The 13,186-nt window shown below is 39.0% G+C and overlaps 1 protein-coding gene across 12 annotated transcripts in view; it reads left to right on the plus strand.

The window, feature by feature from the left end:
• The window catches only part of RWDD3 (RWD domain containing 3), a 104,399-nt gene that overhangs the window by 29,266 nt on the left and 61,947 nt on the right, over window positions 1-13,186 (plus strand). For 5 of the 12 annotated variants that reach the window (XM_042952944.1, XM_042952945.1, XM_042952943.1 and 2 more), the window contains 3 exons: window positions 4,285-4,772; window positions 6,731-6,846; window positions 6,945-7,439. In XM_042952944.1, coding sequence (XP_042808878.1) covers window positions 4,285-4,772; window positions 6,731-6,846; window positions 6,945-7,059 — 719 coding nt within the window. In that variant the 3' untranslated portion in view covers window positions 7,060-7,439. Of the gene's footprint in view, window positions 1-4,284; window positions 4,790-6,730; window positions 6,847-6,944; window positions 7,440-9,310; window positions 9,403-13,186 lie in introns of those variants that run through there. The other 7 variants (XR_006206391.1, XR_006206393.1, XR_006206392.1 and 4 more) reach the window with 5 other exon arrangements.

The following is a 13,186-nucleotide window of genomic DNA, read 5'->3' on the forward strand; positions in this document are numbered from 1 at the left end:
ATGGGTATGACCCAACTTTTGTTCGGAATGAGTCTGAAGGGGAGTGTTGTGCATGTATATGCGTGCACACCGATCAGAGGAGAGTGATACTGTTATAAATCCTCATTTTCCTGATGAGATACTTGAGGGTCACAGATTGTATTGCTGTAGTCGGTGCTCATTATATGTGAAGTTGTATTTCTAGAAATTATCTTGCGGATCAGAAAGTTGTAAAATGGGAGGTATGTAAGACTCAATAGCATATAATATGCTTGCACGGTAGCTTCAGAGTGAATTTTTGTATTCTGCTAACACTCACGTTCAGATTGGATTGGGCCCTCTTGCAAAATGAATCATGACTGTCACCCACTGACCCCTCTAAATCTGCTCAGCTCTGTTTCCTGCTGTTTGTCAGTACTGAGCTCACCTCTGTAAAACCAATTCAGCCTTGAACTTTACTTCTAAAGGATGGGGTTGCCACTTTTAGCTTCCCTTATTTTTAGTTTCCCTTTTTCCTTTTTTCTCTAACCACATTTTAAACACCTAAAAACCCAGCTGTAACATAAAAACAAGCACAAGGGGGACGCATGCTTGTGGTGAGCTGCCTGGGAGCAAGAGGAAAGAAAACCCTGTGCAGGGAAGTATCAGAGGATACTGGGGGCCTCTTACCGGTTTTCTGAACAAAGTCTTACTCTGAGGATATTTAAAAATTGAAAAATAAAAAGCAAGTATAAGGAAAGCCAGTTGTATATGGTTTCTTAATGAGTCTAAATGAATCTTGAAGAACTTCTGTTAGATTGTTTACACTTTCCGATGTCTTCTGTTATTGGACAGCATTTACTAAGTTTCTCCTGTGTGACTATGAAGTAGGGGAAAGCCTTAAAAGTAACATTGCTGTGGAATTCGGTGTTCAGTTTTTCTAGTTTGAATTTCTGTTGTTTAGAGTGTGATTAGGTATATAATTTCTTTCATGTATTTGTAAGGAAGAATAAGGTTTGAAACCTATTTTAGTTTGTGTTTTACTTATGAAATTGATACACTTATTATAAGGCAGAATGACTTATTTAAAAAAAAAAAAAGACTAGGGAATTTGTTAATTCTCAACCAGAGGCAAGACCTATATCTTTTGGTGGGGTCTTTAGATTAAAATCGTCTTGGGACTTCGGAAAATTTTGGTTTTCTAGGGCAAGCATAAGTTTTCTAGGGCATAGGTGTTTATTGACAATGATGAATTTGTGAGTTAAACTTAATAATGAGTTTTTTGAGGCCAGGGAATGGCAGAGCTTAGCATTAGATTTAGAACATGATTATTTTTCTGTTAATCGCTGTTTCTAAGCTGTTAATAATCTTAAAGCAGATAGAGACAACTTTGTTTTTTGAATCTCTTTTTTTAACGAGAAAATCAGATTGACAGTACATGTGGTTACATGAAAAATTCTGACTTGAGAGACACCCAGTTTAGTTGCATGTACAAACCAAGGCAGATATGAAATGGAGGGGTAATATGCATACTTCTAGAGTTTTAGGAAGAAAATGAGTTTTTAAAAGAATATGTAATTTTATTATATCAGCAGAGTGGTGTATGTTATTGGGCTTTTTGTTTTCCTGCAGCGATAATACCATTTTGTGTAATTTTAGTTTGCAGCCCCAGTGTCACCAAGAAGACCAATTAGGAAGAATGTTAATCCTTTCCAGTTTTTGAAAGACTCAAAGCAATTTTTCTTCTAAACATACAACCAATAATTTTACAATTTTCTAAGACAAGTCAGGATTTCTCCCATTGCTTTTCTTTTTGCTGACTGGGACCAGAAAATTACTAGGAGAGGAAAATGAAAATTGGTAAGGATTTGAATGGCCAGCTCAGTAGCCTTTTCATACTTTCTCCCTGGACTGCTTGTTTCTGTCAGTTGGTTATCTGCACTGGGGAGGAACCGGTGGGTACTTATATGACAGGGATTGGAGAACACTGTGGGTTTCAGAGTTTTGTCAGAAAGAGATCCTGGCTAGAACGGAAAAGCTTGCTTTATGGGTACAGGTATAGTATTAGTTTCCTGTGGCAACTGTAACAAATTTCTGAAAATGTGGTGGCTTAAAACACATATTTGCTTTTATAGTCCCAGAGGTCAGAAGCCTGAAATCACTTTCACTGGGCTAAAATCAAGTGGTCAGCAGGGCTGTGTTCCCACTGGGGACTCTGAGGGTGAATCCATTTCTTTGCCTCTTCCAGCTTCTATAGCTGCATTTCTTGCACCCCTTGGCTCATGGTCCTCCTCTGTCTTCAAAGCTGACATCATGGTATCTGGCTTCAGTGACTATATTGCCTTCGGTGGTACAATCTCCCTCTTCCTTACTCTTATAAGGACACTTGTGTTATATTTTGTGCCCGTCTCGGGTTCGTTAACCTAATCACATCTGCAAAGGCCCTTTTGCCATGTTCTGGGGATCAGAACACATGCATCGTTGGACCATTGTTCAGTCTCGCACAGGTAGCAGTGACTTCTGCACCTGTGAGACCCATGGTGACGAGCTAGCCACCTAATGCTTAGAGCTGTGTAACTGTAAAATTAAAAAGTTTCTTATAACTTGTAAAATTACTTCTTGGTTGTTGTCTAAAAAGAAAATTGAGATATTCCAATGTGAAGAAAATAGTTCATTTGGTTCAACTGTAGTAATTCTGGTATGAAAGTACCACAAAATAAGTTCAAAGTACCATGGGAATCATAAGACAGATTTTAGGTGAATATTTGTTGACTGATGAATGTATGAAGATCTTCAAAAGTTAAGCTTCCCCTCGAGAGAAAAATTGGGCTCCCTAGAGGTTTTCTGGAGAGTTTATTCAGCCTAATGGTTATACGTTGCCTGTAGGTGTATTTATAATGCCCATTTCACATAGTGAAGTGTACTGATCTGACATATACGGACTCTATTTAATAATAAAATATTTAAAAATGAGGAACTGGCCGGAAGAAACAAGGGTTTTGAGAAATGTGATGGATCATAGAGGAATGTACTAAAATTTAGAGAATTTTTCTTTATACAGTACACATTTTTCTTATGTCAACAAATTTTGGCTGTATCACTTTAATACGATCTTTATAATGGTTACCATTCGTGTTTCTGGGTGGTGTCTTAAAATAGTAGTGCTTTGCAGCTGATACTGAAGAGTCTATTAAAAACAAAAAACAAAACACGACAAAAACCTCTGTGCAGCAGATCTGTTTGGTCCTGTATGAATCAATGTCTGTCACAACAGCTTCTGTATTAATGGGATCAGATGGCTAGAAAGCCGTTTTAATGTTCCGTTTGGTTCTCTTAAGGGAGACACATTCAGGTTCCAGTTGTTGAGGCTGTGGGGCAGCAATCCAGGTATGAAAATGAGAAAGGTTTGCCTGCCTCTCTTGTGAAGGAGAATGGAACGAGGGCGTGTGGAGAAAGAAGTAGGGGTAGAGAGAGGCAAGTCGGCTTCAAAGAGATCCGTCTGCACCCAGTTCTCTTCTACTCTGCTCTTCTGATCTGTGTGCTGCTTGCCCCCTGCAGAATGAATCAGCCTGACGTTTTATCAACTTTTTGAAAAGTGGGGTGAAGTGGTGTGGAACACATCAGAGGGGTGAAGTGGAGCAAATCTGAAAGAGAGCAGAGTGTTTCATCTCCTATCCTGTGTGTGCTTCCCCCCTCCTCCTTCTGGAGCCAGAAAGGGCTGAATTGATGTCCGCCCCATTTTAGTTCATCTTGCTACCTTCATGTTGCACTGATACTAATATATTTGAAGTAAGAAAAGAGCAGGGCCGGGCAGTTACTGTATCATGCACAGTCATCGGTTTCTCTGCCCCTGCAACCACACAGCATCCCAGTGTTTGCTTTGACTTGAATTTGCCCCAAAGTGACCTTCCTTGAACGTACTGTATCACTTTTTAATTAATTACTGATTTTATATATACACAATACTGTTTCTCTGAATGTTCATATGAGTTTATTACGAGTTTCCAGAATTATAACTAGGTCTGGGTGGGAAAAAAATTTGTGATGAGAAACCCTCTGGGAAATCTGAATAAAAATGGGGCAATAGCTGGTGTAAATGCCAGAGAAGTCCTGGGTGCTGGTATGCATGAATCCATGAGTATATATGTATGGCTGAAGGAGATCATCTGTAATTCACAGCTCGCTTAGTATTATGTGTCTCTTCGCAAAATAACTCAAGTTTTCTCATGAAAAATAAGTAGATCTGGAAACACAAATTTTGACTTCTTAGTGTTCCATTCAAATCACATTATGTATAGCTAATAATTATTTTTGGGTGCTTTCCAGAGACAGATGGGACCGTGTTCAGAATTCTCACAAAAGCTGAAGGACTTATGGGTGAGGATGTACCTTTAGAATTGCTGTTCCACTTACCGGTAAATTACCCGTCGTGTCTACCTGCCATCTCGGTTCACTCGGAACACTTGACCCGGGCCCAGTCCATGACCGTGAAAGAGAAGTTACTTAAGCAAGCAGAGAACCTTTTGTCGGAACCTATGGTTCATGAGCTGGTTCTCTGGATTCAGCACAATCTCAGGCACGTCCTCAACCAACCAGAAACTGGAAGTGGCCGTGAAAAGTGTACCTTTGCAACAGGCACGACTGTGGATGATGGACTGTGGATGACTCTTTTGCATTTAGATCACATGAGAGCAAAGACCAAATATGTCCAAACTGTTGAGAAGTGGGCTTCTGATCTACAACTGACAGGAAGACTGATGTTCATGGGTAAAATAATACTGATTTTACTACAAGGAGACCGAAGCAATATCAAGGTGCCAGAAAGTTTAATGTTGAGTATGAATTTGGCTATTTTCTGCCAAAATGGATCTCTATCTTCTTAAGAGTGTCTTTAACTTCTAATTATATCTACAAACTTGTAAAGCTTGAATAAGTAGATGATATTTGAAAAATCATTCCAGGGGCACCTGGGTGGCTCAGTCAGTTAAGCGTCTGACTTTGGCTCTGGTCTTGATCTCACAGTTCCTGGGTTCAAGCCCTGCATCAGGCTATCTGCTGTCAGCACAGAGCCCGCTTTGGGTCCTCTGTCCCCCTTTATTTCTGCCCCTCTCCTACTCTCTCTCCCAAAAAAATAAATAAACTTAAAAAAAAAAATCATTCCGCATAACAAAAGTAAGGGGTTATAAAAAAGATCTCTGTGGTGCATGAATGTTTGTAATTAGCTTTGAGCCTTAACTTTATAAATGTGCACGAGAAGTTTGTGCGTGTTTGTATTTCATTCTTTGGCACAGCACGATGTCTATTTGTGGGTAGTCTGTGAAAGGTTAAACTTTTTGGCAGTTAAAAACACATTCTGACACTTTAATTTGGCTCCTCTAATACCTGGAAAGAGGCGCTGGTCCTTCCTAAGGAGGATTTAGTGTTAGTGGAAGTAGAATCGTTAGGGCTGTCAGCTTGTCACCACCCACCTAACTTTTGCTTTCCACCTGACTTGTCTCAGCAGCTGCTTTCAAAATCATCATCTTCAGATTTTCCAAGTTCGAATTCTCAACTCATCTCACCTGTTTTATGTGGTACCAGACAAGGAAAGCTGCTTATTATATTTTATATCTTGAAAGCGCTACAAATCACTTAATAGGTTTTGTGCTTTCAGATAGGTTGGGTCAAGAATACTTACAATTGAATTTATTCAAAACCGATTAAGCTTGCACAACCTATAATCTGAAAGATTTGTAAAATAACTACCTAGCTTTTTTTTAGGGTGGGCGCTTATCACAATACGTAATTGGTATTTGGTTAACCGGATGAGTGCTGGGTTTATAGCATACAGATACCACAAATAATTAAAGCTTAATCTAAATCTTGGTTTGAGGTCTGACCAAAGAGCCAGGTGTTTTAAGGTGATTTATAGTATATCTACAAAACTTGATATTTCAAGTAAACTACTGACTGACAAAATGAATACAAATTAATTTCCGTGTTCGTATTTCCCTGAAAGTCTCAGATTTTTCTTTAAACCAGCTCAGGAACGTTAGTCTAAGCGCAGCTGTTCTGCAGATGTTCTGCAGATTGGATCCATCAATCAATTAGCAAGTATTTATTCATTTGACTCGAACTTTGCTAATGTAGAGAAATTACACTTTTTAAAGAGTCCTTTTATTATTATTATTATTATTATTATTATTATTATTATTATTATTAGCTTTCCCTAAAATGCCACTTCATGTAAATATCTCTGTTCGATTTTCTAAGATTGCGTATCAGGGTGGAGAATTACAGGTACATATTTATAGATGCCATGCCATTTGGAATGGCAAGTGCTGTGTGCCTGTTAACCTCCTCCAGACATGGAAGTAGTGACATTAATGGCAGTAGTTGGTACTATTAATTGTGCCATAGCTGTGTGTGGCAGCCTCTCTGAGTGCTTTGCATGTATTAACTCATTTAACCATCACAGCTTCCCATGAGGTAGGTGCTGTTATGAGTACCATGTCATGGAGCAGGCTCTGAGGCACAGAGGGTGTAGGTGGCCAGACTGGAATCTGATCTAGTAGGCTGCATGGTCCAGATTTAAACCTGTGTAGTTTGCATCCTTCCACCAGCACATTATGCTGCCTAGTGTAGAAAGACACCATAGCCCTCTTATTGCTTGATTCAGAAAGGGGGTACTCTTTACGTAGGAAAATAAGCCTGCAGATTTATGGCTCCTTTGAAACTAGGACTTTGAGATTCAGAGTAGCATCTGTTTTTAATGTACTGATTTATCATTTAGGAATACCTGATTCTTCAGAAAACCTCCAAAGTAGATGTGGACTCAAGTGGAAAGAAATGCAAAGAGAAAATGATTAGTGTACTGTTTGAAACAAAAGTACAGACAGAACACAAAAGGTATAATTTAGTACTATTGCAGAACGAAAAGTAACTGAATCGATAATTATACTCTGACAAATCTAGGCATATTCATGAGTTTCTCTTGTATAATGCAGGTTTCTGGCATTTGAAGTCAAAGAGTATTCATCGTTGGATGAGTTACAAAAGGAATTTGAAACTGCAGGACTTAAGAAGCTTTTCTCCGAATTTGTGCTTGGGCTGGTAAAATGAAATGGAAGACAGGAATCTTTTAGTAAGATAGCAGTGGTTCTTTGTTTTGTTTTGTTTTGTGTTTCACATTGGGTTTTGGGAATGGCTAATTGAAATCCTCACAAGGGAACAATTTTAAAGTTTCTCTGAAGCAAAATGATAGCTACCATTCTAACTTCAGGAACAAAACCCAATTTTGCTTATGGAATATTAAACAGTAAAAACATCCATGTATTCTAATTTTTGCCAGCAAAGACTAGGTTCAATAGATGGAATGTTATTTGCAAGATAAATATAAGATGATGATGGTAAATGAGCCCTTGTGTTTGTATAGCAGATTTGTTTGGAACTGTGCAATTTTCTGGCTAATTTTCTTGTAATTAAATGAATTTTTTTAAAGGTTTGTTTTTGTGTTTACTTTTTCTCATGTTTACATTTTTAGCATTTGATCACGATTTTCCCCTATTCAGCTTATTATATCTAATGTTTTAAGTTGAATGTTAAGAAAAATATAACACTGATTTCTTTGTGGAAGTGCATGAATTGTTAGCTTGAATAAAATCAAAGAAGTTCTGTAGAACTTGATTTATGATCGCTTTCTTTGAGGTCCCAGATAGCACAGTACCTGCCAGTTACAGGACTAGAGAGTCTATTTAAATTAGAATTCTTTTTTGAAAAATTCACCTTCTGGTTTTACAAGGGGAAAACTTTCACACAAAATGAACTTGACTTGTTGGATGGAGGAAATGATACAGAGATACCATTAAAAAATTTTTTTTTAATGTTTATTCATTTTAGAGGGAGAGAGAGAGAATGTGAGCAGAGAAGGGGCAGAGAGAGAGGGAGACAGAGAATCTGAAGCAGGCTCCAGGCTCTGAGCTGTCAGCACAGAACCATACGCGGGGCTTGAACTCACAAGCCTGGGCGGCCGACTTCGGCTCAGGTCATGATCTTGTGGTCCGTGAGTTCTAGCCCCTCGTCGGGCTCTGTGCTGACAGCTCAGAGCCTGGAGCCTGCTTCATATTCTGTGTCTCCCTCTCTCTGACCCTCCCCTGTTCATGCTCTGTCTCTCCCTGTCTCAAAAATAAACGTTAAAAAAAAAATATATATATATATATATTTTTTTTTACTATATAGTAAAGAAGAAGAGAAGACACCAGAAAATAAAAGCTTGCATTAAAATCTCTAACAAGTGTAAGGAGCCATTTACATTTCAGAAAGGATATTTGTGTTCACAAAGCCAACAGTACTTCTGAAATAAGGGGCCAAGTGATGGAGGAAAGGCCACACAAATCCCTCTCCCTGCGATCTATGAAGTACAGTGATGTAATTATAAAATCCTAACCGATGGGAGGCATAAGCGAGGGCACGTTCGAGCATGCCGGTAGTGTTCCTTGACAGCGTTGCTCTGGCATCGTGGTGGTTCAGTCTGATTGTCTCACTTTTCAGGCACCCTTACAATTAAGTTATTCCTACCTAATGATCATTTTATGGGGTTCCAGCGAAGGGGGATTTTCGGTTCATTTTATCTCATTCAAGGATATTTGTGATTTTTTTTCCTGGAGAACTGGTAAATGTTGTAGGTTGTTCTATGGGAACGGTATGGCAAGGAGACACTAGGCTACTGATATGCTAAACTGAAAATAGGCTTGAAAATTTGGGACTGGACGTTATCACCACTTTCTTTGACTTAACTAAACGAGGGGATTAAAAGTTACTGCCATCAAGGTTGTAGCAGTAGCAGTAGTAGGAGGCTGGGTCTGAATTTTATCACAAGAGAACTGCGAGTGCTTCATTTTGCCTTGACTCTTCTGTGCTCAAGTGTTTGCCACACCATGATTTAATTTATGGTTCTCCTTCAAACTCTCATCTTCAGATTTGACCTTCCACCCCTAGAGAAGAGCTTGAATCAGGCAAAATTGAATGTTGGTAATGACTTTCTCCAAATTAATTACATTTCTATTTGCTAAAATGTTTTAAAAGTATTGGTTTTGATTTTTTTTTTTTTTTTTTTTTTTTGTGGATGTTCACATCTAAGTCTTTCACAAATGTATACACATTGGAATGCAAAACTAACCTTGACGGGGTTAGAGATTTATATGAATTTAATTTGATGATCTCTGAGTAAAAGGAAATTTAAAATCATGTGCAAAAAGTCTGTAAGAGTCTCTGGTATTTTCTTAACTGAAGGAAGATTTTTTTTTATCTTTTTATCTTTTTATTTTCTTAACTAGAGGAAGATTTTACTAAAACCCTGATGCTTTCTTTTCAGCTTGAGGTACTTCTGAAAAGCTAATTAGGACTTCCAGAAGATAGAAGATGGGGGGCCAAGGGCTGGGACCCCTCAAGGACTGCACTGTGAGAGTAAGTACTAGTTGTCCTAGTACTAAGCTAAAGTTGGTGGGTTCTGTTAGGTCCAGAATGTCTTAAGCTTTGAATTTGGATTAGGGTAGTCCATGATTCTAATGCCCCATATCCTCTAAGTCTTCTTTGGAATCAGATAACATTATCCTAGGTGTCAAATTTATAAGTAATTTTAAAATTCAGTATTTAGCAGATAATCAGAGATAATTGGACTCATGAAGAGACAAGATACTATTAATGAGAAACAACAGAAATAATAGACAATAGAAATAGAACCACAGGGATTCTACATGCTAGAGTTATTAGACCTAGATCACGAAACAGGCTTAGTATGTTCCAGGAGGTAAAAGCCAAACTTGGAACTGGAATTAGAAAATGTAAAAGGTGACATGCTATATTTATATTTGAAAAACAACAAAACAAAAAACAAATAGAAATTCTAGAACTGAAAAATATTAAGAATTCAAGAATGGTTCATTAGTTAAAGTGCAGTTAGGAACCCAGAAACCAGCCTAGGTATTTCAAACAGTGAATCTAAAACAGGAATTGGTTAGAAGACCAAAAGAGCAAAAAGGAGAGGGAGTGGAGCTAGGTGACAGAGAAGAAAAAAAGAGGGGAGGGCGATCTACTCAGCGTTTAGAAATTATGAAACATTTACCTTCTGCTGCACTTTAAAGACTATTGTAGTTGGTCCCAGAGCTACCGCTGCTGATAGGTACTATCTCTGGTCTATTGGAGTTGCCACTTGCTGCCACTGCAGCAAATGCCAACAGCCGTCACAGTGCTGGAACCTGTACCACTAGCAGAGTTCCCAGCAGTGCCTCCTATTGAGCAAACTCAACAGGAATCCACCTGGTAAAGAAGTCTGGGAAATGTCATTTGAATAACCCGACCCCAGGAGAACCACAAAATGTAGGAGGATGGATGTGTGTGTGTGTGTGAAGGGAGAGACCTGTGTGCCTATAGTAAGTAACCAGCACAGCCTTCCCTTTTAGCTTTTAAGCATTCACACCTACTCCCTACCCACATTTAAACTTCTATACAAGTACAGGTTTATGCTTCTATCAGATTTAACTATTTTTTTCTGTACAAATGAAGACTTTTAACTTTCCCCCCAAAAGTGGAGAAATAAGGTCCCATCAGTTACTATTAGACTCACTGGTGTTAATTCTTTTTTTTTTTTTTTTTTTTGACGTTTAATTCTGTATTTTGAGAGAGCATGGGGGAGGGGCAGAGGGAGAGAGATGTGGGGCTTGAACTCACAAACCGTGAGATCATGACTTGAGCCGAAGTCAGATGCTTAACCGACTGAGCCACCCAGGTGCCCCTGGTGTTAATTCTTGTTCAGTCACAATCCCACCTGGATGTTCTGTAACCTGAAGATAAACTGTAAAGTTCACCACTACCAACCTTTCTTATATAACTTGAGAGAAGGAAAGGGAAAAACTTGAGGAAAGTGGGAAGGAAAGACAGTTAATATATACAAAGATACACAGAACAAGCAATGAAGCAAATTTGCATGAGTACTTTGATACTTGTTTCTATAACTGATCTTGAAGCTGTAGCTGATATTTATAACTTCTCCTTCTACTCCATTTTTCTTTGCTCTTGGTCAGCACTTTCTCTAGTTAAGGCTCTCTATCTAGTAGGGTAGCCAACTCTTCATTTTGGAAGGATCTACATTTTCAGGAGTTGGGTTGCTTATTAACTTTGACTATTGAACAAAAAATATTAAGAGGTATTCCCTGGGCTCTTGACATAGTTCTTGTCAACCCCATGGTGTAGCAGTAGCCCAGTTTTCCTGTAGTAATCTGGATCAATCACCCCTGCCATTTTGCGAACCTCTTTCTTTGCTTGTTCATTTAGTGTTCTAAGGAGCCTAATATATTCAGGTGTCAGTCTCACCTTCTAATTCATTTGAACCATTTTGTGTGGCTGGTAGAAACATTCCTTCCATGAGAACTAAGACTGCCAAACCAGCATAGCCCAAGTTTACAGAGTTGGGAATAAAAATTTTGTGAGTGGATTATATGTATAATACAGAAATCCATCTTATTTTAATTCCTTGATTTCTGGACCCATGTATTCTGGCAGTGGGAGAAATAATATCTTATATTGATCACGGATTCAAAGTACATCTTTGTATTGTATGATAGCACCTCAACTTTCAGAGTCTTGTCTTCTAGCTAGCCAGATAACTGACTCTTTTGTAGGTCATTATATTATTCTATCAAGCTAGCCACTTCTGGGCGATTTGGCACATGGAAGGCCTATACGTTTCATAGTCATGAGCCCATTGCTACATTTCTTTTGTTGTGAAATGAATTTTTCACTTCAAAATTATATTGTGCTCTCACAACGTCTATAATATTGTGGTTGGTAGTATTATAGAAAGGAACTTCTGATTTATAACTGAAATAAGTATTTCTCTGAGGACAAATTGCTGGCCCTTCCACTAGAGAAGAGATCCAATGTAATTAACTAGTCATGAGGCAGTAGTGTCTCCCAGGATAATGGGCCCTACTGGTGGCTCAGCATTGATCTCTGTTCATAGCAGGTTAGGCACTCAGCAGTGATAACAGCAAGATCAATATTGGGGAGAGAAATTTTATGTTGCTGAGCCCATGTATAACTTCTATCCCTGCTGCCATATTTGCTTTGTATTAGAGCCCACTGAGCAAGCACGGGGGTGCTAGGGAAAGAGGATGACTGAAGTCTACAGAATGAGTTAGCCTGTCCATTTAATCAGTGAAGGCTTTCTCTGCAGTGGTTGTCCTTTTATAAACATCACATGGGACGTAAATATTCTCATATTTTATGCTCATCCTGAGGGGTCCATTCATATATATCTGCCTCAGATCTCTGTCATTAGTCTTCTGATCTAGTTCTTTCAAAGTGACTGATTTCCCTGGCCAATCCATTAGCCAGTGACCATGATATACTATAGATCTACACCATGGACATTTCTTTTTTAATTTTTTTTATTTTTTAATGTTTATTTATTTTTGAGAGAGAGAAAGAGAGAGAGAGAGGCAGGCTGCAAGCAGGGGGAGGAGCAGAGAGAGAGGAAGACACAGAATCAGAAGCAGGCTCCAGGCTCTGAGCTGTCAGCACAGATCCTGACGTGGGGCTCAAAACCACAAACTGTGAGATCATGACCTGAGCTGAAGTTGGACGCTCAACCGACTGAGCCACCCAGGCGCCCCACCATGGACATTTCTTTACCTAGGTAAAGTATATAACCAGAAGTACAACTCAGAGATTTACCCACTGAAAAGGTTTTTTCTCTTCACTTTCACCTCTCCAAGACACTTTAGACTGGAATGGTAATTGCTGAAGAACCATCCTCAGAAAGCCTGAGTTCGTTCTTCCTCGGCTAACAAGTTATGGGTACTCCCCGTGATGCTGGAGGCATGATCCTGGAAGAAGCAGCTATGTAGTGGTTTCTATGGTCATCTGAGTCACTTGGTCATGCAGCTTGCCTGTGCCTTCAGGACCTGCTGGAGCCTGCTCTTGGACACATCACTTCATTGTACATACCCATATTTATGACTTCATGGATGAAATAATATCCAGTTCATGACAGGTAGCTCAGGTCACATAGTCAGTTGGTGTCCCACAGTCAAGTGTTCAGTGTCAATGAAGAACCAGGAGCAAGCTAGGAGCTCTTTTTCAAGAGAAGGATAACTATATGTAAAAGAGCATGGCTTTGATATAAAACCTTAAGTTCTATTGTACTCTGACTACATTGGGCTCCATTGCGTCATCTGGGCTGCAAGGCCCA

This window comes from Panthera leo, chromosome C1 (genome assembly GCF_018350215.1).
Source record: "Panthera leo isolate Ple1 chromosome C1, P.leo_Ple1_pat1.1, whole genome shotgun sequence".
Lineage (NCBI taxonomy): Eukaryota > Metazoa > Chordata > Mammalia > Carnivora > Felidae > Panthera > Panthera leo.